This window comes from Gorilla gorilla, chromosome X (genome assembly GCF_029281585.2).
Source record: "Gorilla gorilla gorilla isolate KB3781 chromosome X, NHGRI_mGorGor1-v2.1_pri, whole genome shotgun sequence".
Taxonomy (NCBI): Eukaryota; Metazoa; Chordata; class Mammalia; order Primates; family Hominidae; genus Gorilla; species Gorilla gorilla.
This window is the reverse complement of record NC_073247.2, coordinates 34,161,020-34,187,467: the sequence shown is the minus strand read 5'-3', so window position 1 is coordinate 34,187,467 and position 26,448 is coordinate 34,161,020. Positions and strand designations below refer to the sequence as shown.

The 26,448-nt window shown below is 41.7% G+C and overlaps 1 protein-coding gene across 3 annotated transcripts; it reads right to left on the bottom strand.

Moving 5' to 3' along the window:
• Positions 1-3,838: 3,838 nt before the first annotated feature.
• Positions 3,839-25,950, bottom strand: PRDX4 (peroxiredoxin 4). Of its 3 annotated transcripts, none has more exons than XM_031005948.3 (7): positions 25,510-25,950; positions 18,592-18,709; positions 15,111-15,227; positions 10,968-11,090; positions 7,739-7,869; positions 6,561-6,595; positions 3,839-3,951 (listed from the first exon to the last, which is right to left on the bottom strand). In XM_031005948.3, exons 1-7 carry the CDS (start codon positions 25,706-25,708, stop codon positions 3,901-3,903), a joined length of 774 nt encoding a protein of 257 aa, XP_030861808.1. In that variant the 5' UTR covers positions 25,709-25,950; the 3' UTR covers positions 3,839-3,900. The 3 variants fall into 3 exon arrangements, with proteins under 3 accessions (XP_030861808.1, XP_030861806.2, XP_055232355.1); XM_031005946.3 differs by lacking the exon at positions 25,510-25,950 and adding an exon at positions 22,416-22,794; XM_055376380.2 differs by lacking the exons at positions 3,839-3,951; positions 25,510-25,950 and adding exons at positions 4,170-4,235; positions 22,416-22,741.
• Positions 25,951-26,448: the final 498 nt, after the last annotated feature.

The window sequence follows — 26,448 nt, the reverse complement described above, 5'->3', positions numbered from 1 at the left end:
CCTATTTATTTACATTTTTTTTTTGAGATGGAGTTTCGCTCTTTTTACCCAGGCTGGAGTGCAATGGCATGATCTCGGCTCACCACAACCTCCGCCTCCCAGGTTCAATGGATTCTCCTGCCTCAGCCTCCTGAGTAGCTGGGATTACAGGTGTCTGCCACCATGCCCGGCTAATTTTTGTATTTTTAGTAAAGACAGGATTTCTCCATGTTGGTCAGGCTGGTCTCGAACTCCCGACCTCAGGTGATCTGCCCACTTTGGCCTCCCAAAGTGCTGGGATTACAGGCGTGAGCCACTGCTCCTGGCCTCCTATTTATTTTATTTTATTTTATTTTATTTTTTTGAGACGGAGTCTGGCTCTGTCGCCCAGGCTGGAGTGCAGTGGCGTGATCTCGGCTCACTGCAACCTCTGCCTCCCGGGTTCAAGCGATTCTCTTGCCTCAGCCTCCCCGGTAGCTGGGATTACAGGCATCCACCACCATGCCTGGCTAATTTTTGTGTTTTTAGTAGAGACGGGGTTTCCCCATGTTGGCCAGGATGGTCACAAACTCCTGACCTCAGGTGATCTGCCCGCCTCAGCCTCCCAAAGTGCTGGGATTACAGGCGTGAGCTACCATGTCCGGCCTTATTTACTATTTTTTAAATGTTTGTGGGCAGGTCATCTCTTGATCTATTATTTTGGGTAAGCTCCTACTGTTGTGGCATTGTTCTGACCTCCTGCTGTACAGGCAGCTACTAAATGATACTGGTCTCCTCCTTTCCTTAGTCTCTAGAGCGGGTTTTCTCAACATTGCCACAGTTAACATCTTGAAGCAGATAAGTCTTTGTTGTGGGACTGTCCTGTGCATTGTAGGATGTTTAGCAGCACCCTTGGCCTCTACCCACCAGATGCCAGTAGTAATTTCAGTTTTTTTTTTTTTTCTTGAGGCGGAGTCTCACTCTGTTGCCCAGGCTGGAGTGCAGTGGCGCGATCTCGGCTCACTGCAAGCTCCGCCTCCTGGGTTCATGCCTTTCTCCTGCCTCAGACTCCCGAGTAGCTGGGACTACAGGCGCCGGCCACCACGCCTGGCTAATTTTTTTTGTATTTTTTTTAGTAGAGACGGGGTTTCACAGTGTTAGCTAGGATGGTCTCGATCTCCTGACCTCGTGATCCACCCGCCTCAGCCTCCCAAAGTGCTGGGATTACAGGCGTGAGCCACCGCGCCCGGCTGTATTTTCGGTTTTGACAATAAAAACATCCCAGATATTGCCATGTCCCCTGGGGGCAAAATCTCCATCCCTCCCCATTGAGAAGCACTGCTCCAGATTATGGTAGGTCAGCATCTTCTGGGAATAGGTCTCTAGTAGCTGCATCCTGGTTAGGCCCAGGGTCCATCCTCTCCAGTAAGGCAGGGGACTATCCTTTCTCAACTCTTTTTCCGGTCTTGTAAATGGCCACGAGACCATCTTTAAGATGTAAGCTTGGATTTATGGACTTTCAGAAGTCAGCTCTTTGAAGGGATAGTTTATAAAAGGCACTGACAAAAGGGGTGCATTTAGTGCTATTTTATTCGGAAGCTATGTATATCACTCAGTTAATATGAAAAGTGGTGAGAGGCCAGGCGCTGTGGCCCACACCTGTAATCCCAGCACTTTGGGATGCCGAGGCAGGCAGATCACTTGAGGTCAGGAGTTTGACACCAGCCTGAGCAACACGGCGAAACCCCGTCTGTACTAAAAATACAAAAATTGGCCAGGCATGGAGGCACATGCATGTAATCCTAGATACTCGGGAGGCTGAGACAGGAGAATCGCTGGAACCCAGGAGGTAGAGGTTGCAGTGAGCTGAAATCGTGCCACTGCACTCCAGCTTGGGTGACAGAGCGAGACGCCATCTCGGAAAAAAAAAAAAAAAAAAAAAGTGGCAAGTCAGGGTGTGTATCTTCACTTACTTGTGAGTACCAAGAAATTACTATTCTATCAGTACCCGCTTCAGTAATCAAATACTGAGCTCCTTGAGGGCAGAAATGTGTTATTTGGTCATTGATGTACGCCAAGTGTTTAGGTGGTCAATAGTTGCTGAATGTTGAATGAAACATTAATGACTGGTTTTTCTGAGTGGACCTACAAATAGTTCTCCTTGTAAACCATACTAAAATGAACAGGAGGCTAGAAAAGCTCCAAAGAATAGAAACTATTAATCAAGAAGATGCTGCTGGTGCATGCTTGTAGTCCCAGCGACTTGGGAGGCTGAGGTAGGAGGATCGCTTGAGGCCAGGAGTTTGATGCTGCAGTGAGCCATGATTATGCCACTGCACTCCAGCTTGGAGTGTACGTGTATGAATATATACAGACACATAAATACATTGATGTCAGAGTGAGACCCTGACTCTTAAAAAAAGGGATACCAGCTTATTTCATGAGTAAAACATTTGTACTTTTTAGATTGGAAGGAAAAAATCTGCATATAGAATTCCCATTGTATTGGACCTATTGACAAGGTTATCACAAACCTGTTTAGATATCAAAGTACTAACAGTCTTCAACTTTACTAATAGATTGGTTTATAAAACTTCAACTGTAAACTAGCATTAGAACATACTCTGCTATAGAAAAAGGTTATAAATGGCAGCTGGATTCCTGTGTATCTACAAATCACCCGCCATTTGCGACAGACCTCAATTTCAGCCAGAAGCCGAGTAATCCCCCCACCACTTCTAGTGATGGCCTTTCCCCGGGAGAAGGGCTTTTTGTATTAAGAGAGGGGATGGCTGGGCACAGGGGCTCATGCATCTTCCCACACTTTGGGAGGCCAAGGCGGGTGGATTGCTTAGGCTCAGGAGTTCAAGACCAGCCTGGGCCACATGGTGAAACCCCATGTCTACAAAAAACATAAAAATTAGCCGGGCATGGTGGTGCATGCCTATAGTCCCAGCTACTTGGGGGGCTGAGGTGGGAGGATTGCCTGAGCCCGTGAGGTTGAGGCTGCAGTAAGCTGAGACCATACCACTGCACTCCAGCCTGGGTGACAGAGTGAGACCCTGTCTCAGAAACAAAACGAACAGAGATTAGCAGATTAGCATGGAAGACAGGATGAAGTTAATTCTCCTGGGTACCTGGTCTCTTAACTACATGGCATGTCTACAGATAATGACAATAAAGCAATTGCCATATTGGGGTGGCAAATGGGATGATGAAGTAGCACTGGAGTTCAGCTTTGTATATGGTCATTTGTTAAGAGCTAGTTATATGTATTTAAGGATTCAAATTTTGTTAAACTAAATATCTAACTTACTTATAAATTTGGTACAAGCTGAAGATGTAGATTTAGAGATGGGGGCGGGGGCAAAAGGCTTTATGTTATTACAGAGCAGTGGGCCATGGGGCCAGCTATTCCTATTACTGTGGAAGGTGAGTGTGCTCACAACCCGTTCTTTACCGCTACCCTCAAAGGTATGGAGAGGTGAGCCACAGTGGAGTGTTAAGAGCTCAGAAACTAGAATTAGCCTGTCTGGGTGCAAGGTCGGATTTTGCCTTTGCTAGCTAGCTATGTGACTTTGGGTAAGTAATCTACCTGCACTTCAGTTTCCTCATCTGTAAAATAAAGAACTCAATGAGTTGCTGTGAGGATTAAATAATGCCCCTAACCTGGTTAACACAATGCCTGGCACATGGCATGTACCCCGTAAATGTCATTATTGCTATTACTCAGTTTGATTCAATCTCCCATTTCTTCCTTTGGAAAGACAGAGAATAACTGCTTGTCTTTTGGCATCAGTGTCTAACGCTAATGCTAAATATCTTTGGACTTTGATGTGGATTTTTATATTCTCCAAGAAATTACTACTGCAACACAATGTGGTAATGAAACCGTGAACTTTATTGAGAACTTTCAAGCATCATAACTTGAAGAAGTATTTCTCAATTCAGTTTATCGAAATACTTCAGCTTTCCAGCTGGATCTGGGATTATCTGTTAAAACAAAACAAAAAAAGGAAATTATTCATTTTAAAGCCAAAGTACATAATGAGTAGTCTGACATTAGTTGCCCATGCCTTGACTAAAAATTATTTTTGTATATCAGATTGTATATTTAGGAAAAAATGAGATTTGTCCTGCCTACTAATTTCGGCTATTCCAAAAGACAAATATTTTTATTTTGTGTGAATAAATTAACATCTGTACTCAAGCACCCCAAAACTTACTTACAGCTCTTCTCTTGGCCACCAGGCTTTCATGGTATCTTCAGGTTTGATCTAATTAAGTCAAACACATTTAGAGAGCATGGCTACAGATGTTAATGTACTTTTAAAATCATGCTGCTAAAATGATGGTATGCCACAATTATCTGAAAAGGAGGCAGGTGTTCACTAAGGGCTTACTAAAGTCCAGAATACAACTTTTAAATCTCAAGCTGCAAAGTAAAAAAAAAAAAACAAAAAAAAAAACCCAAACTCAAATACATCAAGCACTACTGTCAATAGTTAATGAATACTGTTGTGTTCCCTCTAAGAGCATCACAGCCTTAGAAACCTGTTAGACTTAAAAAAAATTTCCAATATAATTTGACCTCACATTATGTTATTTGCTAGTTATAGGTAAAGTACATCTATCTTTATATATATAAAAATAACTTATTGTAACTTTTGTAATGGACTGATTCTGAATCAATTTCTGATGGGTTTGCAAAACAGTTTTGCCTTTGAGGTCAAAGTTAATGTTACAATAGCAAACTTACTCATCTCTATGTTAATCTGATGGATCTCAAAGGGGATTTGAAATTACACATTAAAGGTACTTTGACCACTAGGTACCTTAAAGTATAAATCAGTCACATTAGTTTACATTTGTTGATTATGAGGCTTATAGAAAGAAATATGAATCAGAAGCTGCTGGCTTAAGCAGCAGCTTAAGAAGCCTTAAAAAGCATTTCAGACACATCTTCAAGGTAGGGGGCACTTCCCCCTGGAGGTGCAGCAAAACCCTCTGTGACTGATGAAAACATCATCTCCAATCACAGGCATGTGCTAGGTGTCCAAGTTCCCAGAGATCAGTGAGAGCTCCCAAGAAGTACGATTTCACTCTGAAAGGTATTATAGGATGAGTACCGGACATTTCGGAAAACATGTTGACTATTTACATGATTAACTTTTGGGGGTCACAAATCTCTGAGAATCTGGTGAAAACTATGGATTCTCCCTCCAGAAAAATGCATACGTGTTATCACATACTGTGGTGGTCATTCTTTTTAATTTTATTTTTGATTGATTGACAAATAATAGTTGTATATATTTATGTGTTTGGACATTCTTTCAACAGACTCACTATATGGAAACTATTCAAAGTATTATGATAGGCAGTATTTATTAGTGAACAACACAGCCAAAGTCCCTGCCCTTGGAGTTATATCCTAATTCTAATTTTAGGTTGTGGTAATAAATGCTTTTATAAATAGGTTGGTTGGGCCAGGTGCGGTGCCTCATGCCTGTAATCCCAGCACTTTGGGAGGCTGAGGTGGGTGGATCGCTTGAGGTCAGGAGTTTGAGACCAGCCTGGCCAACATGGTGAAACCCTGTCTCTACCAAAAAATACAAAAATTAGCTGGGTGTGGTGGTGCAGGCTTGTAGTCCCAGCTACTTAGGGGGCTGAGGCATGAGAATTGCATGAACCCTGGAGGTGGAGGTTGCAGTGAGCCCAGATCATGCCACTGCACTCCAGTCTGGGCGACAGAGCAAGACTCTGTCTCAAAAAAGAAAAAAAAAAATTATACAGCCTCCTAAATGAAAGAATATACGTGTTTCAATCTTTTCTTTCTTCATGACAAGGAGAGAATCATTATCTTCAGTATTAATTGAGCTAGATTTTCTCAAAACCTCTTACTGTGCATAGAAAGGTTTTGCTTGTGACTGTTTTCTTTGTCCGCAATACAGGAAGAAATTCGATACATGACCTGTAAGACCTCTGAATTATTCTACCAAGTCTCCACTCTGCCCTACTTTTTTTTTCTCGAATGGTGTATTTATCTGTATACCTGGCTTTAAAATTCACAGCATCACGCCCCATATTCTGCTTTCTCCGGTTTCAGCTACTCTTCCTACAGGCCAAAGAATGTCTGTACTCTGATTTCTGCTTAGCAATGTTTACTTCATTTACAAAATCAAGACAGTTCTAGTAACAAGGGAAGATTATTCTAAGGTTATCATTTTTTTTTTTTTTTTTTTTTTGAGAAGGAGTCTTGCTCTGTCGCCCAGCATGGAGTGCAGTGGCATGATCTCGGCTCACTGCAACCTCCACCTCCCGGGTTCACGCCATTCTCCTGCCTCAGCCTCCCAAGTAGCTGGGACTACAGGCACCCACCACCATGCCCGGCTAATTTTTTTTTTTTTTTTTGTATTTTGGTAGAGACGGATTTCACCACGTTAGCCAGGATGGTCTCCATCTTCTGACCTCGTGATCTGCCCGCCTCAGCCTCCCAAAGTGCTGGGATTACAGGCGTGAGCCACCGTGCCCGGCCAGCATTTTTTTCTATTTTTTTTAACTCTAACCATCAACTCAACATAAAAAAATATATATATACTTACTGTTTCACTACCAGGTTTCCAGCCAGCAGGGCAGACTAAAAGAAACAAAAAGAGGCAGAAGACATTTTAAAAACAGAATTCAGTTACCTTCAGCAACTGACTTTTTCTGTTTCTATATGAAACTGAATAGAATATACTAATAAGAACATTTCCAGACCACCAAGCACATGACTTCTATTAGCCTCCTGTTGACACCAAGGAATTTTAGTCATGGAGCTCATAAGCAGGCAGCTAATCTATTTTCATTTTTACCAATTATGTTTAGTTACATTTAAAATATAAGAAATCAAATTGATTGCCCCTCTAATACAGTTGGAAAGTTTGGGAATCTGGTGAGCTGAAAGGCCTGGGCATGGCAAAAATTCCTCCAAATTTACATAAACTTCCAGTATGCTTGTTTGCCATGTATCCTGCAGTACTTTGTACTGATGACATGATTCACTGTTTGTCAAAAGAGACATTAGAATGCATCCTGACTCAGTGACATTTTTAAAAGGAATATATAATGTGTTCTATTTTAGCAAAACGATGAACTTGTAGATTACAAATGTGATACTGAATAAGCCCAGAGATTACATTACTATACTTCATCTTAGCTGAAAGGCAGAGAAGTGATCAAGGATTATTTAAAAGGCTAAATTCAATAATGCAAAGAGGCAAATGAAAACTACATCACTAAATGTTGCCAGATTGACACATTCTAAGCTTGCAGAAACATAATTTTAAAAATTGCAGTAGCAGAAACTTTTGTCTTTGAGTTTATCAAAAAGGACTATGCAAATAGTGAATATTTTTGCATCTCATTTAGTAAGCAGAATATATTAGTTTATATATATATATATATATTTTTTTTTTTTTTATTTTTTTTATTTTTTTTTATTTTTAGTAGAGGTGAGGTTTCACTGGGTTGCCCAGGCTGGTCTTGAATTCCTGAGCTCAAGCAATCCTCCTACCTTGGCCTCCCAAAATGCTGGGATTTCAGGCATGAGCCACCATGCCTGGCCTGATATTTCGTTAAAGCACTGTAAATTATAATTTGGTCTGTTAAAAGGATCTGCTAATAATTTGTAAATAATCAGAAAACTTTGGAAATATCCAGATTACTTTTACGATAAGAAACCTAACTAATTATGCTATCTTTCAAACTAAAAAATCAAAAGGTTAGAAGGGAGAGGTACCTTCTCCGTGTTTGTCAGTGTACTGGAATGCTTGAACCAAACGTAGTGTCTCATCCACTGATCTACCCACAGGAAGATCATTCAGAGTAATTTGTCTTAGGATTCCTTTGTCATCAATAATGAAGAGACCTCTGTAACAAACAGAAGAATGGTAGAGATGAGGCCATTTCTTCTCATTTATGTATTGTGAATTCCTATACCATGCACACAGAAGGATGCTATACAGAACAAACACCACACTACCTACCTCCTCCAATGGTATACACACACACACACACACACACGTACACACACGTGTGTGGACATCCCTCCCTCAATCTAATGTATAATTTGGAATTATCACTGTAAAACTGCAGCTTTAAAAATTTGTTTTTGGCTAAGAAATGTACCAGAGTATTTACAGTTGTTCACGATAATCTGACCTTTAAAAACTATATGCATATGTGCATGTATTATTTTGAAAATAAATAATAAATTTTTTATTTGTTTTCAAACAGGATCTCACTCTGTTGCCCAGGCTGAAGTGCAGTGGCATGATCTCGGCTCACTGCAGCCTCAACCTCTTGGGCTCAAGTGATCCTCTTGCCACAGCCTACTGAGTAGCTGGGACTACAGGTGTGTGCCACCATGCCCAGCTAATTTTTGTATTTTTTTGTAGAAACAGGGTTTCGCCATGTTGCCCAGGCTAGTCTCAAACTGCTGGACTCGAGCAATCTACCTGCCTCGGCCTCCCAAAGTGCTGGGATTACAGGCGTGAGCCACCATGCCCGGCCTTAAAAAAAAATTTTTAAAAAGAAACTACTGGCTCAGGTCAAATAATATAGCTAATGTTAGATAATTTTACTTGGTTAATGTTCAAATGATTCCACATTTTAAAACTGCCTCAGTCTTTTTTGGGGCATATTTATTCTTGGAAATTAACTTAGTAACAGATTTTATGAAAGCAGAAAACATTAAATACTTAGCAAGTACAAAAGAGGGGAAACTACTGGTAGCAATACATGATACAATACAATGAACCTTGAGAACATTATGCTGCGTGAAAGAGGCTAGTCATAAAAGCACATATTGTAGGATTCCATTTATATGAAATGTCCAGAATAGGCAACTATAGAGACATAAAGTAGATTTGTGGTTGCCTAAAGCCGGGGGAAGTGGGTTAGGGGAAACAGGGAGTGACTGCTAATGTGTATGGGGTTTTTTGGAGCATGAAAACATTCTAAAATTGTGGTGATGGTTGCACAACTCTGTGAATACACAAAAACCACTGAAATGTATTCTTTATTTATTTATTTTTTTTGAGACGGAGTCTCGCTGTCGCCCAGGCTGAAGTGCAGTGGTGCGATCTCGGCTCACTGCAGGCTCCGCCCCCCGGGGTTCTCGCCATTCTCCTGCCTCAGCTTCCCGAGTAGCTGGGACTACAGGCACCCGCCACCACGCCTGGCTAATTTTTTCTATTTTTTTAGTAGAGACGGGGTTTCACCGTGTTAGCCAGGATGGTCTCGATCTCCTGACCTCGTGATCCGCCTGCCTTGGCCTCCCAAAGTGCTGGGATTACAGGCGTGAGCCACCGCGCCCGGCTATGTATTCTTTATTTTTAATTTTAATTATCTTTTTAGAGACAGGGTCTCACTCTTGTTACCTAGGCTAGAGTGCAGTGGTGTGATCATAGATCATTGCCACCTTGAACTTCGAGGCTCTAGCGATCCTCTTATCTCAGCCTCTTGAGTAGGCTGCGACTACAGGAATGTGCCACCACAACGGCCTAATCTAATAAAAAAAATTTATTTTTTTTTTTGTAGAAGACAAGGGTCTTGTTATGTTGCCCAGACTAGTCTCAAACTCCTGGGCTCAAGGGATCCTCCCACCTAGGTCTCCCAAAGTGCTGGGATTACAGGCATGAACTACCATGCCCAGCTGAATTGTATTCTTTAAATGGGTATTGTATTATATGTGAACTATATTCCAATAAAGTTGTTATAAAAAAACACAGGATTATAAAATACTGACACTTTCACATAAAACATTCAAGAAAAACTATTGGCACTACAAAGCAAATCAATACAACCAAATTACAACTGTTTCACACTAAAATTGCCCCCTTTTCAAAGAATTCTATTAATGTTTGTTAGCTCAAGTAACCCAGTGAGAGCGTCTGGGTAAAATATTTCCTTAATTTTTCCTACTCCAAAGACACAGGTTTGCTAAGTAGTATGACACTTGTATTTAGAAAAAAACATTACTGGAGTCAGGTTGCAAAAAAGGAAAAAGAAATGGACAAGGAGTTGGGGGACCTGGATTTAAGTCTGGGCTCTGCAGTTAAATTATTATATAACTTTGGCTAAGATCACGGAACTCTATGAATCTGTCTCTTTTATCTGTAAGATGACAGGGTGGGTGAAAGACCTCTAAATAATCTTCCAGCTCTAAAAGTCTATGATGCTAACATAGTTTAATCAGGGTAATATAAACTAACAGTTTAAGTTTAGTAGTTTAAAGACTAATAGAACAAAGTAATATTTTTCTTTCTTTCTTTTTTTTTTTGAGATGGAGTCTTGCTCTGTCGCCTGGGCTGGAGTGCGGTGGCGTGATCTCGCCTCACCGCAACCTCCGCCTCCCGGTTTGAGCGATTCTCCTGCCTCAGCCTCCCGAGTAGCTGGGACTACAGGCGTGTGCCACTATGCCCAGCTAATTTTTGTATTTTTTGTAAAGATGGGGTTTCACCATGTTGGTTGGCCAGGATAGTCTCGATATCTTGACATCATGATCCGCCCCCCTCGGCCTCCCAAAGTGCTGGGATTACAGGCGTGAGCCACCATGCCCAGCCAATTATTATTATTTTTCACTCTGTCGCCCAGGCTGGAGTGCAGTGGCATGATCTGGGCTCACTGAAACCTCCGCCTCCCAGGTTCAAGCAATTCTCCCACCTCAGCCTCCCGAGTAGCTGGGACTACAGGCATATGCCACCATGCCCGGGTAATTTTTGTATTTTTTGGTAGAGACAGGGTTTCACCATGTTGGCCAGGCTGGTCTCAAACTCCTGACCTCAAGTAATCTGCCCACCGTGGCCTCCCAAAGTGCCAGGATTACAGGCTTGAGCTACTGTGCCTGGCTTCAAAATTATATTTCTTGATCAAAATTTGTTCTTCTATTTCATAAATAACATCTATTTCAAGGAGGATTATAAACACGCTTGGATTTGTCATAATATAAAACCACTGAAAGGTACCTAAGAGTGTGGCCTGAGTCCTCTAGGTATACACCATAGTCCTTTGAGATCTGATGGGTCAAATCTGAAAGAAGTGGAATCCTTATTGGCCCAAGTCCTCCTTGTCTTCGAGGGGTATTAATCCTGTAACAAACAGAACGCTTACCTCTCAGAGCTAAGTAAACGGCATATATTAAAACAGCACTCTTTCTCTATACATGCACACGCACACACGTGAAATACACACATTCTTTCACTAACAACAACAGGCTAATATACTATTTTCTTGCTTTTCCCATTTAATATATTCATATCCTTTAAACATTAAAAATATATATACACAACACATTTTTATTTTATGTTTTTGAGACAGGGTCTTGCTCTTGCTCTGTCTCCCAGGCTGCAGGGCAGTGACGTGATCATAGCTCAGCGTAGGCTAAAACTTCTAGGCTCAAGCGATCCTCTTGCCTCAGCCCCCTGAGAAGCTGGGACTACAGGTGTGCACCATCACACTGGGCTAATGTTTTAAACACTTTTTCGTAGAGATGGGGTGTGGCTTTGTTACCCAGGCTGGTCTCGAACTCCTGGCTTCAAGCAATCCTCCTGCTTCACCCTCCCAAAGTGCTGGGATTATAGCCGTGAGCCATTGTGCTCAGCCTACAACACATTTTTGTTTTTTCTGAGATGGAGTCTTGCTCTGTCGCCCAGGCTGGAGTGCAGCAGCATGATCTCGGTTCACTGCAACCTCTGCCTCCCAGGTTCAAGCGATTCTCCTGCCTCAGCCTCCCAAGTAGCTGGCATTACAGGCGTGTGCCACCACACCTGGCTGATTTTTGCAGTTTTAGTAGAGTCAGGGATTTACCATGTTGGCCAGGCTGGTCTCGAACTCCTGACCTCAGGTGATCCACCCGGCTTGGCCTCCCAAAGTGCTGGGATTACAGGCGTGAGCCACCGTGCCTGGCCTATAACACATTTTTAATGTATGGATACACAGATACTCCTTGACTTAAGATGGGGTTGTTTCTTTTTTTTTTGAGATGGAGTCTTGCTCTGTCACCCAGGCTGGAGTGCAATGGCACGATCTTGGCTTACTGCAACCTCTGCCTCCCAGGTTCAAGTGATTCTCCTGCCTCAACCTTGTAAGTAGCTGGGATTATAGGCACCCGCCACCACGCCCAGCTATTTTTTGTATTTTTAATAGAGACGGGGTTTCACCATGTTGGCCAGGCTGGTCTCAAACTCTTGACCTCAGGTGATCCGCCCACCTCGGCCTCCCAAAGTGCTGGGATTACAGGCCACTGTGCCCGGCTGGGGCTGTGTCTTGATAAACACATCATAAATTGAAAATATCATTAGCTAAAAATGTATTTACTATCCCATAAACCCACTGTAAAGTTGAAAAATTATACGTCAAACCATCATAAGTCAGGAACATCTTTACTGTATTTTACTTAATTCCATGATGAAGATTTAAACCATTTACTTTTTTTGCTTTATAAACACTGCTGAAAACATCCTTGTATTCTTACTTTTATACACTTGTCTAATTGATTTCTGAAAGTGAAACTGATAGATCAAAAGATACGTAGTATCATAAGCATAACCTTAGTAGTGTGATCATAAGATAAAGCCTTGAACAGACAGGCAGGATACAAATGGATGACATTTTAATATTCTGAGAGACAAATGCAAAGTCCACTTGAAGCAGTGAAGGAAGTTAGTTATAGTATCAGATGCATCAGTCTTCACTACAGGTTGAGTATCCCTTATCGGAAGTGCTTGGGACCAGAAGTGTTTTGGATTTAGGATTTTTTCCGATTTTGGTATATCTGCATACTTACTGGCTGAACATCCCTAATCTGAACTCTGAAATGCTTCACTGAGCATTTCCTTTGAGCATCATGTCAGCACTCAAATTTTGAACTTTGGAACACTGTGGATTTCAGGTTAGGGACGCTCAATCTGTATTCTGTAACTTGAAACCAGGAGACATGGGCTGATGCTCTAACAGGAGGGTACTGACACAGCAGATAGAAAACAAAATGACATTGCTCTAGATATCTGGAGCCCCAGTTCTGACACCCAAGTAGAAATCTCCGGTTGATGTGAACCCTATCAGGCTGAGAATGTATCCCCAAATTTCCTTGGGAAAGCAATCCCAAATTATTTGGGATGACATAACTTTTTCCTTAGTGGATATGCATTTTAATCCTCGGAAGATTTAGAATTACTACAGAAGTGATGAAGCACAGCCCGGGCAACATGGCAAGACTCCATCTCTACAAAAATAAAAATTAAAATAGGTATGGTGGTGCAAGCTTGCAGTCCCAACTATTTGGGGAGGTAGAAGGATTGTTGGAGCCCAGGAGTTCAAGGCTGAGGGAGCTATGATTGATAGTGCCACTGCACTCCAGCCTGGGCAACATAGTAAGACCCTGTCTTTCCTTTTTTTAAAGGAAATGATGAAGCAAATTAAGCCTATATTTTAATTTTTGTTTTTTTTTGAGACAGGATCTCACTCTATTGCCCAGGCTGGAGTGCAGTGGTATGATCTTGGCTCACTACAGCCTCGACCACCTAGGCTCAGGTCATCTTTCCATCTCAGGCTCCCGAGTAGCTGGGACCACAGGCATGCACCACCAGACCTGGCTAATTTTTTTTATTTTTTGTATAGATGGGGTCTCACTATGTTGCCCAGGCTGGTCTTGAACTCCTGGGTTAAAGTGATTCTCCTGCTTTGACCTCCCAAAGTGCTGGGATTATAGGCGTGAGCCACCATGCCAGGCTATTTTAATATTTTTATATTAAGAAATAATCAGTACATATTTATATGTTAAGTTATTTATAATGTTTAAGAGAATTTGGCATATTAGAACTACTTAAGTATTTGGGAAGGTTTGTCTGAAAATTGAGATACTTAAGGAATTCAAATATATTAAATATATAACTGCATTTAAAAATACTTATGGGAATTAATTTCTTAGGGAAATGCAATTAATTAAATTGTAGCTCACCAAGCAATGAAAATTTGTTATACACACACAGATTATAAATGAAAAAAGCTCGTGTTTCAAATTTGTAACTTTAATAAATTGAATATTATGTTTTAAAACCAATAGTTCTGAATCGTTTTTTTTTTGAGATGGAGTTTCACTCTCGTTGCCCAGTTGCCCAGGCTGGAGTGCAATGGCGTGACCTCGGCTCACTGCAACCTCCATCTCCTGGGTTCAAGTGATTCTCCTGCCTCAGACTCCTGAGTTGCTGGCATTACAGGCACCTGCTACCACGCCTGGCTAATTTTGTATTTTTAGTAGAGACGGGGTTTCTCCATGTTGGTCAGGCTGGTCTCGAACTCCCGACCTCAGGTGATCTGCCTGCCTCGGCCTCCCAAAGTGCTGGGATTAGAGGCATGAGCCACGGTGCCCGGCCCAATTCTGAATGGTCTTTATTGTGCACAAAGTTTTCTGCACAAGACTGTGGACACTATAAAAACTCATATTAACATGTAAATTTCCAATTTTGAGACATGTTGCCCAACTGCTCTCCAGAAATGCTAAACAGCTGTGTGTGAGTGCCGTTTCTTCAATTTTTGTCCACAGTGGATACATTTTTTCAATCTTTTAAATCTTGGCCAACCAGACAGGGAAAATTGGCATCTCTTGTCATTTTAATTTGCAATTCTTTATAACGAATTTAGGTAAAACATCTTTTTATGATTAATGAATTTTTAAACATTTTTTAAAATTAATTTTTAAAAAGTATTGTTTCTTCAAAATTGTAAAAGCTGAGTTTGACTATATAACTGTGTAACAGAGAAATGGCATATTTTAAAGATTTTTTTCCTCCAGATTATGGTAACCCAATTTATCATAAGCATATAATTCAGTGGTTTTCGCTATAGAAATCACATCTATTGCATTTAACTTTTCCCCTTATTTTGAAATGTCCTATAAAATCCTTAAGCATTTTTACTATAGCAGCTGATATTACTCTTCTTTTTTTAACCTGGAAAATGTGTAGTTACATGTATTACTCTTAGATAAAGCTATTCCTGAATTGTCTCATAAATCACTATATTCTTATATCATATCAAGAGTTATCTGTCCATGCTTTAAGAGTAAATCCATTCTTTTTTTTCTACGAATATAAGTGTAAGATACTGACCAGGCCAAATGGGTAAACTGTGAATCAACAGAGCATGCTACCACTTCAGTATTTATAGATCTGAATTCTTCAAGTCTGTCGCCAAAAGCGATAATTTCAGTTGGACACACAAATGTGCTGAAAGGTAAAAAAAAAAAAAAAAAAAAAAAAATTCAGTATTCTCCAAATAAGCATATACCTAAACTTTCAAATGACAATTTTTACAAATACCTTTAATAATAAAAATGCACATTAAGAACAATTTTATATTTGAACCTTTTCAAAATGGAGTAGTCTAAAAGACTGTCATTTAATCAAATATTTAAGAAAGAAACATATTACAGAGTTCCCAACTGCATCTCAATAAACTTTCTTATTACAACTTAATAGATCAGTAGTCAACCAATGTTCCCTTCTCCCTTATAGCAATAGCCACCCCTCATTTTATTACTTTTATTTAATAATACCTTTTATTTATATAGTATTTCATAGCTTTCAAAGGATCTATACAAATTTTATGTCATTTCACTATGTTTTTTTAATATTCCTATACCAACCCTATGAACTAGATGCATCTATGTGTATTTTGGAGAGGAGGCAATGCTTTCCAGTACCCCCACCCCTCCTTTCTCGATAAGGTCCTCTTCCACCTTGTCTACCAGTCCTGTGCAGCCAGGGATTTTATACCTTAATACCCTCATGTTGTCAGGCCATGTTTAGAGAATATTACTAGGGTGGCATTTTTTCAAACTGTGGTAGGGACTCCTTAAATTAACTGAGTTCCAAACAATATTTTTAAAAAGTGAAATCGAATAGAAAACAGGAGACTCTATCATACATAGTAAGGGTAAATTATGAAACACATATTTATATATACAAATACATATATATGTTTGTCTTCAACGGTGATGATATTCAAAATATTTAACAGTCTTAACTCAAAGCTGGCTTTAGTTCTGGAGGTTTCTGAAAGGGATCAGGCAGGAGGACTAACTAGTTGGCGAGGAAAGGGAAGTGGCTATTTACCACATGATGAGGGTTTTTCGGTATTTTAAGAAGCATGGCTGTGCTGGTGCATCCAGATGGAATGTTACCGTATATATATGTGCCTGTGTACTGGCTGACAACGAAAAATGTATTTCCTACTGTGAGACATGGTCAAGAAAGTTTGAAAAACATAGACTTAGTTAGGGCACAAGTTCCTACCAGATACCAATACAGGATTTTAACATGTTTCAGTTATTCAGGTACAGCACTGTCATGTCCAAGTAGACAGTTCTAATCTCGGATGATGTCCCTGGAAACCTGGGCTATAAAATGTATTTTTAATATTTTCTAAAGGGTAGGAATGGTCAGTCTCAGCCTTCCTTTATTTTTTTTTTTTTTTGTGGCAGGGTCTCACTCTGTCACCCAGGCTGGAGTGCAGTGGCGCGATCTCAGCTCACTGCAACCTCCGCCTCCCGGGTTCAAGCAATTCTCCTGCCTCAGCCTGCTGAGTAACTGGGACTACAAACGCCCACCACCACGCCCGGGTAATTTTGTTTGTATTTTCAGTAGAGACGGGGTTTCACCTTGTTGGCCAGGCTGGTCTAGAACTCCTGACCTCAGGTGATCCGCCCATGTTGGCCTCCCAAAGTGCTGGGATTACAGGCGTGAGCCACTGCACCCAGCCTCTGTCTTTCTTCTTATTTCAAGGAATGCTACCTAGAGATACATTTGACCAACTTCTTAGTGAAGACAGAAAAAGTTTTGGCAGGAAACTGAAGGGTTACGTTTGTAACTTTCCTCCTTGTAGGCTGTGGCAAATGCCCCAGAATTCTTCCTTCTCTAACCAGGCACAGTCCAGCATTACATGAAAACAGGAAGAGGCTATCTTAGCTCCTTGTCCCAGAAGACCATTGCTAACAACATGCTCCAATTAACTATCTCTTACCCGTTATGGAGTTATGAATAACAGTGGAGAAACACAGAACATATTTTTCTGCTACATGAGACTAATTTCCAAATTCAGGGTGTTAGTCGTATATATTTAACATACATGTTAAACTTCTGGTTTTATAACAACATGAATTTAGAAGGCCTGTCATTTTTTATGTCTACTGAAATTTCTACTTCTGGTTTCTATTAGAAATTAAGCTATACTTAAAAAAATCAAGTCACAATATGAGTTGATTAGAAAGAAGCAAGTTCTTATCATTTAAAAGATTATATATTATGCAGACTCATAACTTTAGTCTCAATGTAATAATTTTCATGAGAATTCTTCCTATGTGGCTTAGAGCGGGGGTTGGCAAATAGGTCAATAGGCCAAATCCAGCAGAAAAAATTTGTTAATCCCTGGCCTAGAAACAACCTATAGAAATGAGCTTAAGTATACCCTCCCTGCAAGTTTAAATTTGATCTATGTAGTTCCAGATTAGTCCTAATGGAAAAAGGCACAGTGGCAAAGATAGAGGAGGAAACTTATAGTTATTTGTTGTAACCAAAAAGTAAGTTCCAAGAGAATAAAAGATAAAAATTGACATAACTCTTTTTGGTCTCTTCTCACTTTCATGAATTTTGAAAAACACTCAAAATAGTGTTTTGTAAAATAAAATTAAATCCTCAATGTGAATAAAGCTGTAAGGGTATTTACTTTTAGTCAACTTTCTGACCATATACAAAAACCCTCACTGTCACAGAGTTAAAAAAAAGACGAGAAACCCCACAATAACCATAACATATACACAGGTGTTATTCCTTATTCCTTAAGCAGTATATAATATTTTCAGCAAAATGTTCAAATCCCAGAAAAGCAACAGATGCAGCAAAGAATAAAAATGGAAAAACCACAGTTACATGGTATCACTAGAGAAAATGACTTAATTTTCTTTTTCTTTTCTTTTCTTTTTGAGATGGAGTCTCGCTGTCGCCAGGCTGGAGTGCAGTGGCACTATCTCAGCTTACTGCAACCTCCGCCTCCAGGGTTCAAGCAATTCTCCTGCCTTAGCCTCCCGAGTAGCTGGGACTACAGGCGCGTACCACCACGCCCAGCTAATTTTTGCATTTTTAGTAGAGATGGGGTTTTACCATGTTGGCCAGGATGATCTCGATCTCTTGACCTTGTGATCCACCTGCCTTGGCCTCCCAAAGTGCTGGGATTACAGAATTAATTTTCTAATCAAGAGAGATACAGTAAAAAGAATTATGGCATAGGTCTTGCTATTAAATGCTTTCCAATATATTATCAGTCCATTTTCTTGCCTTAGTAGGTATAGCTTAATGAATATATTGTAGCTTTCCTCTAATTATTCCATTATAACATAATCATGTAGACATAAGTATTGAGGTCGGTGTGTTATGACTCTGAAATATATGGTAGATGTTACCTTTTTAAATACATTTCTTTACTTCAGCTTGCCTTTTTAAAAACCAAGAGCTGAACAAAATAATTTGTTTGATACTCCTGAAAAATAATTGATAAAGACTGAGATTTTACTAGCTATTTACATGTATTACTTACAAATCAAGTGGGTAGAAGAAAAAAACCAAGTATTTCCCACGATAATCAGTTAACTTCAGCTCCTTAAATTCTCCATCGATCACAGCTGTTCCTTCCCAGTAGGGCGCTGGCTTGGAAACTAAGAAAGAAAAATACATGATGTTCTGTAACACTGAGAAAGTTGGTGGAATGGTAGAAGGACATCTTTAGAAAATCACTAAAAATCAGGGCTACCTTTAGATCTCTTTGGCAGTCTGGTGAAGCTTACAGACTTCTTAAAAGAGTGTTATTGAATGCAAAAAGGAAAATACATAGAATTACAAAAGAAACCAATTGTATTTAAATGCAATTATCAAAATATTAAAAAATTGGTGATATCATAATACATGTGCTCTATAACACTTCAAAACTGCAAGATCTAGTAGTAATCTGACAACTACGTAAGATAATGATGAGTGAAAATGGCGTTTCAGGATACCTGCGATAACCATATGTAGCAAGAAAATAAGTGATTCTATTGGTGAAAGGTACAAGCAAGTGCTGCTGAAGATAGTGTAGTTTGTTGCTGACATTCATAATAGAAGGAAACACTAAATTTCAGATGGGGGTTAGTGAAAATAAATACTTTTTTCCCCTATTCATGCTCACAGACCCCTTAAATTCTACCCTGCACTAAACCCTCCTGGATACTTCACTATAGTCCCGCTTCAAGTTGTCAACTTCTTACATTTCAAATAATTAGATTTTCTCTAATGGCAGTCTTCCAGATGTACTAGTTTGTCCAGCTTCTGACATACACATGGAGAACCTGCTGCAGATGAGGCTACACAAAATGAGGAGGGAATGTACAAATATGTCAGGCCAGAAGTGTAAAATCCCAGACCATGGGATCATTTTCCTAGAGGGCTTTGAAAGAAGACTCCCTTGAACAGGTTTCAAGTGACCCAGTGGAAACTGAATAGTTCATGCTGCTCTCTTGTAAGGGCGTACAGTAATTTTAGCCAACACACTTAGATACTAATGCACCTTCATGCTCTGTTAACACATTCAGATAGCACTTATACTTTCAGACCCCTTACAAACACTGAAGTCAATGCTTGCTTCTAAGTTTGGCTAAGGGTCCTAGAAAGTAAGGCTTATACTTCTCTGTAACAGCCACCATTTATGGTCACTCCAAAATAGAGACAAACAACATGAATTTCTCTTAAAAATTAATATATAACATATGATTACTTATCTTGAGCCAGCATCCTACCTCATATATATAATCCTGATCTGATTAGGTAAAGGCCAGGAGGGAGAAATAGAGACAGCAGAAGAGTATTCAATTATATATACTTTAAATAAATTACTTAAAATGCTACTCAAGTGAGAGGTTATAATAATTGTAATGATCTATTACAATGACACGCCTTAATGATTTTAGCATACTGGGAAAACCATATTTGAAAAATAAATTTTGTTCTGAAAATTGATTTTGGAAATATTTGGTTAAGAATGGTAGTTACTTTGCTAAGATCTATAAATGGAATTCCCAAAGCAATCCCTTGCATTAAAAAAACAAAAATTGTCTTGAATATAAATTATGTAATTAACATAAAGATTCTGGTAAATGCAGAGAAGTACAAAGAATACTTAAATCCTCTCTCTCCATAAACTCCCATCAACTACTGTTAACATTCTGATGTCTTTCTAGTCTTATTTTTTTTAATTTTAGTTATTTATTTATTTTTTTTTTGAGACAGAGTCTCAGTCTGTCGCCCAGGCTGGAGTGCAGTGGTGTGATCTGGGCTCACTGCAACTTCCGCCTCCCGGGTTCAAGGTATTCTCTTGCCTCAGCCTGCCCAGTAGCTGGGATTACAGGTATGCGCCATCACACCCGGCTAATTTTTGTATTTTTAATAGACACGGGGTTTCACCATGTTGGCCAGTCTGGTCTCGAACTCCCGACCTCAGGTGATCGGCTGGCCTCGGCCTCCCAAAGTGCTGAAATTATAGACGTGAGCCACCACACCTGGCCTTTCCGTTCTTTTTTAAACACAAATTTGCCACGTGTTGCATCCCGCCTTTTTTTCTCCTTAAAGGAAACAGTAAATTAATTATGAAGTTTTTGATATTACTAAAAATTATTTGAAAATATGGCCTTAATGGCTCCATAATAGTCTTTACTAACAAAAGTCTTTGTATCTTTAATTCTAGATAAGCCTACATGTGACAGAGAAATGTAGTAAACAACTAAAATGTTAAGTTTTGCTGGTAAAGGGAAAGCTTTGAAGTAGATTTGTTTCCTATGGAAAATATATGTAATGTAAGTAAACATTTAACTGGCTGACATATTTAAAATACTTTCCCAGGCAAGTAAAACCAGTGGGACTTGGAAATACTGATTTTAAAATTTAAGACTGGTTTTGTTAAAAATCTCAAAGTAGGCCGGGCACCGTGGCTCACGCCTGTAATCTCAGCACTTTGGGAGGCCAAGGCAGGCGGATCATGAGGTCAGGAGTTCCAGACCAGCCTGGCCAATATAGTGAAACCTCGTCTCTACTAAAAATACAAAAATTAGCCGGGTGTGGTGGTGCGCGCCTGTAGTCCCAGCTACCTGGGAGGCTGAGGCAGAAGAATCGCTTGAACCCGGGCGGCGGAGGTTGCAGTGAGCCGAGATCGCGCGACCGCACTCCAGCCTGGGTGCCTGGGTGACAGAGCGAGACTTCATCTCAAAAAAAAAAAAAAAAAAAAAAAAAAGTCCCAAAGTAGTTAACTGAAAGTACTTACTTTCAGCAAGTAAGAACTGTAAATGTTTAAGAGGACAAAACAGTTTTTCTCATTTATCACTCCCAACCCATCCTAAGTCATAACAACATTCCATTTAACTCTAGGGATTCAGAATTGTGAAGCATTACTTTTTTCACTGAATACTGGCATGGAACATGCTGTAACTGACCCATAAAAACCAACTACACACCTACAGAATGTCAAATGATCTGCAGGAAAAGCAGGTTACTGAATAGCAAGCAAGAGACAGCCTTTATCTATAGCCACTGTTCACTTTTGGTTAATTTTAACATCCAGATGTAGCAGGCTACAACTTTTCACAGTATCTACTTCGTCTGACGTGTCATTCCTGAAAGTGGCCATTAGCTTTGTACACTGGACAGAAATGCAAATAATCAAAAACCAAATTGGCAGGACACAAATTTGCCACGAGGTTTATCATCAACCCAAATGCATACTTCTAACCTTTTCCCCCATTTCCCTCAAAAGTACACTCTGTAATAGGTTCTTCGTGTCTGAGAAACATAAGGAATATCCATTAACTACACAGGCTTTGGGGAAGGTGGCTTTCAGTAATAATCTTTGTAAGATGCAAACAAAAAGGAAGAAAGAAAAATGAAATGTTTGACCTCCCGAGCACTGTGTTTAGCAACTTTTCTGTTTAATCAAACTTTTTGTGAATCATTATTCAACCTATCAATGTCTTCCTTCGCTGAAATAGTACCTGAAAAAGACGGGATGTGCTGAAGGCACTTTGAGATGTTTCAGGAACTGTTTCAGTATGCCCAACATCCTCGATGCAAACTCGGGACTAGGGCCACCCACTTTCCCTCAGCTGCGGCTTTTGGGGTAACCACTACCTCTTCTAAAATCTGATCAGTGGAAACCATACCTTTCTTCACAGCTAGAACTCCCCTTTATTCCCCTCCCCGCCCTCCTAGGAGAGAACCAGGCCCGCCCAGGGCCCGGAGGCAGCCCAGGGGGTGCCGCACAAGCCCAGACTCCGGGGGTGTAACCGGGGTACACGTGTCTCCGGAGTCTCCCCTCCCACCCTTTGGCGGGACACCACCTACTCTTCGCTTTGCTTAGGTGCAGGGAGTGGTCGGCGACCGATACCCGGGATGCCTCTCCCGGGTAGACTTGTCCACCCGCGTAGAAGTGGCACTCCTCTTCGCGAGTCCGGGGCCTCTCCTCTGTCTCCCAGCCCTGCACAGCTCCAGCCGGCAGCAGGAACAGCAGTAGCGGCAGCAGAAGCAGCCTTCGGTGGCGGCCTTGGTCCGGAGTTGTCGCGGCTAGCAGCGGCAGCACCTCCATGACCACGCGAGCGCAGAAACACGTCCCTTGGCGCGAGCGCCGCTTCTGCCGCCGCCGGGCAGCTACAACCGCGTGCACGACGCCCGCGCGAGCCGGGGCGCGGCCTCGCGAGACCTGCTCCGCCCCCTACCCCCCTCTGCTCCCCGCCCCGCCACGTGGGCGCCGGCCGCACCTCCCCCATCCCAAGCATGCATTTGCGCCTGCGTCCCGCGGCGGACCAGGACCGGGAGCGTTGCCCAACTCTGCGAAGGCAGCGGCAAGGTCTCCTGACCTCCGCGCTGTTTTAGACATCTTTCCACGTCCATCTCTTCCACAAAGCCTCACCACTGCACACAAGCCCCTCACAAGCGGAATCTAACCTATATGCTTGTGAATGGCTTGCATTTTATACTTCTAATAAGCTTTTTAAAAAGTCACTTAACGTTTTTAAAAATTATATTTACTTGACAAATCATAATTATATACATTCGTGGGATGCAATGTGATTTTTTGAAATATGTATCCAATGTGGGATGATTACATCACATTAACTTATCCATCGCCTTGTTTACCTATGACTTTTATGGTGAGACATTTCAAATTTACTCTTATTCATTTTGAAATATACATTATTATTGACTGTATTTACCCTGCTGCTTACCAGAGGTTGGGAAGTAGGGAAGGCGAGGCGAGAGGGAAGGAATGGGGAGTTAGTTGTTGGTCAGAGGTTACCAAGTTCCAGATAGACAGGAATAAGTTTCAAGATCTAATAGACATTTACTAATTTTTTTTCTTGAAGTGATTTGTGTGAACGGGGCCATGATCTGCACTACTTGCAGTTCTTTTAAGTCCTGGAAAAACTTAGGGAGGGTAGGTCTAACGTTTACTTTCCGCCAGCATGCAAGGGCGTACAGGCAGTTTTTAGTGACCTAATCTATTGTTTCAAAGACAGCTTTTTTAAAAAAAAATTTAAATGAAGACTTGAAAAGTTACCAGAAAACTCTCCCAGCAGTGTTGTTCCTTTTTCTGACAATTACCCCATCACCCAACCCCTGGCCTTTTCCCTGCCCTCCCCACCCATCTCCCCGCCGTGGGCACCGCCCCGCTTGCCGCTGTAACCTGCCGTGTGCGTATGCGTCTGCGCACTGGGGGCAGGCCCAGGCCACCGAGCGTCCACCAACTGGACTAAGACCACCTTGTGTCGTCACTTGTGACCGATCTTCTGCACTCCCACCCTCAGCACTGTTTTAGACCCTGTTCATCCTTCTGGGCCCATCTTGTACACAAAACTTCGCAGGTGACTGGCCTCGCGCCCTCAGCACTGTTGTAGGCCTTCTCATCCTTCACACCTATTTCTTCCACAAAGCTTCGCCCATGGCTGTCTTCCCACCATTGAAGTGCCAACGACCCTCGCCGCCAGCACTTGTTAGACATCCTTCCACGCCCATCTCTCCCAAAAAGCCTCCTCATCCCACGCCACCCCCGCCCCTCAAAAGGGAAACTAACCTTTCTGCCTCTGAATAGCTCGCGTTTTATCCCTCTAACAGACATTTCTTATTCTTTTCCTTGCAGTGATCTTTGTGAACAGCCATGACTCCTCTCTCGAGTCGGAGCCCTTTTCAGGTCCCCAGAAAACTTGGAGAAGAAAAGTCTAACCTGAAAAGCCATATCCCTAGACCATTTCTTCTCTTCCAGCTGGAAAGGAACTATGGGGCAAACAGGCAATGTTGCAACTTAACCCTGTGTTAGGTTTTGTTTTTTTTTTTTTAGACAGAGTCTCGCTCTGTCGCACAGGCTGGAGTGCAGTGGCGCAATCTCGGCCCACTGCAACCTCCACCTCCCAGGTTCAAGCAATTCTCCTGCCTCGGCCTGCCGAGTAGCTGGGATTACAGGTGCGCGCCACCACGCCCAGCTAATTGTGATCCGCCCAGCTTGGCCTCCCAAAGTGCTGGGATTACAGGCATGAGCCTGTATGATCCCAGGGTGCCCTCTGTCCTCCTGCAAGTGCTTGTTATCTTTCTTTTTAAATTAAATTTTTTTTTTTGTGGCTACATAGTAGGTATATGTATATATATATGTATATGTATATATATATATTTATGGGGTATATGGGATATTTTGATTCAGGCACACAGTGTGTAATAATCACATCATGGCAAATGGGTTATCCATCACCTCAAGCATTTATCATTTGTGTTACAAACAATCCAATTATACTCTTTTAGTTATTTTAGGGTATACAATTAAATTGTTATTGACTATAGTCACCCTGTTGTGCTATCAAATACTAGGTCTTATTCATTCTAACTATATTTCTGTACCCACTAACCATCCCCACTTTCCTCCCCAGCCCCCCACTACCCTTCCCAGCCTCTAGTAACCATTCTACTCTCTATCTCTATGAGTTCAATTGTTTTAATTTTTAGCTCCCACAATTAAGTGAGAACATGTTAAGTTTGTTTTCTGTAAGCACCTGTTATCTTTCTGAATCCTGCAGAAACCATCCTAAGTTTGTCTTTCCTCTACTAGACTGTGGGCTCTCTGGGGCTGAAATCAATGTGTAATAATAGGTCTTTGTTTCCCAAAGAACCTGGCCCACAGTAAGCAACTGACATTGCAAACACCTGATTTTATAAATAACACCTAATATGGCAGACAGCCTCAGTTTCAAGTTGCTTTCACATATTTTATCCTTACTCCGTGTGAAACAATCTTTTGTGGCAGATAGAAAATCTCCCCTTTCCAAACTCATCCCTCACCCTAGTTCTGCCCATTGTATACTCTGCTTTCTGCCTCCCGGCCCCTGCTTCCTGGAGGTAAAGGATGAAAAAGGTGATGCCAGCCTCCTTCTGCCGAGGGAGGGTGTGTCCTTACCCATAACATTATCTGGCAGCTCTTCACTTTCTGGTGGCTCATAGATAGGAGGCCTCTGACGAGGTGGCTCTCGCTCCCAGTCTTCTCCTTCCCTGGCCTCCTGTTCCACGTGGAAGGGGAATGGGACTCGGGGGGCTCGGGACTGAGTCCCAGGGATTCGGTTCAGGCCTGTGCCCCGTAGTCGGCTTCGGTGATCCATGGTGACTGTTGGACAAACAGCCACAAACCTCAGTGAATTCTAGGCCCAAAATTGGGCCTCTAAGTTTGGACCTGGGAAAGGAAGCTTGAGGAAAGCGTTATGTCCCTACACGTCTTTGCTCTGGGCTGAGCTGAGATGCCCTAGCTGGCAGCAGAGACTGCCCACCAAGTGGGCCCCTGTGGCCCACTGGAGAGAGTGACCAGATCGGCCAGCTCTCAGGCACCTACTGTTCGTCTCTCAGTTCTGTTGGAGCCCCCTGGCAACTGACATTCTGGGTGGCAGTTGCTCTGAATCCTTTCATCCAATGATATTTGTGCAGACATTGTGATGTCACAGTGACATCAACAAGGAAGCTTGAGGTGGGGGCCCTGCCCTCAAGATACTTACCATCCAGCTGGAGTCAGTAGCCCATATTAATAATACAAAACCATCAGAGACAGGGGGCAGGTTCCAAATCCAGGATGCCCCTCAGAAACACTTGGGGAGCTTAAAAACATTCTGTCTGGGCGCGGTGGCTCACGCCTGTAATCCTAACACTGTGGGAGGCCAAGAAAGGCGGATCACTAGAGGTCAGGAGTTCAAGACCAGCCTGACCAACATGGTGAAACCCGGTCTCTACTAAAAATACAAAAATTAGCCGGGCGTGGTGGTGCACACCTGTAATCCCAGCTACTCAGGAGGCTGAGGCAGGAGAATTGCTGGAACCTGGAAGGCGGAGATTACAGTGAGCCAAGATTGCG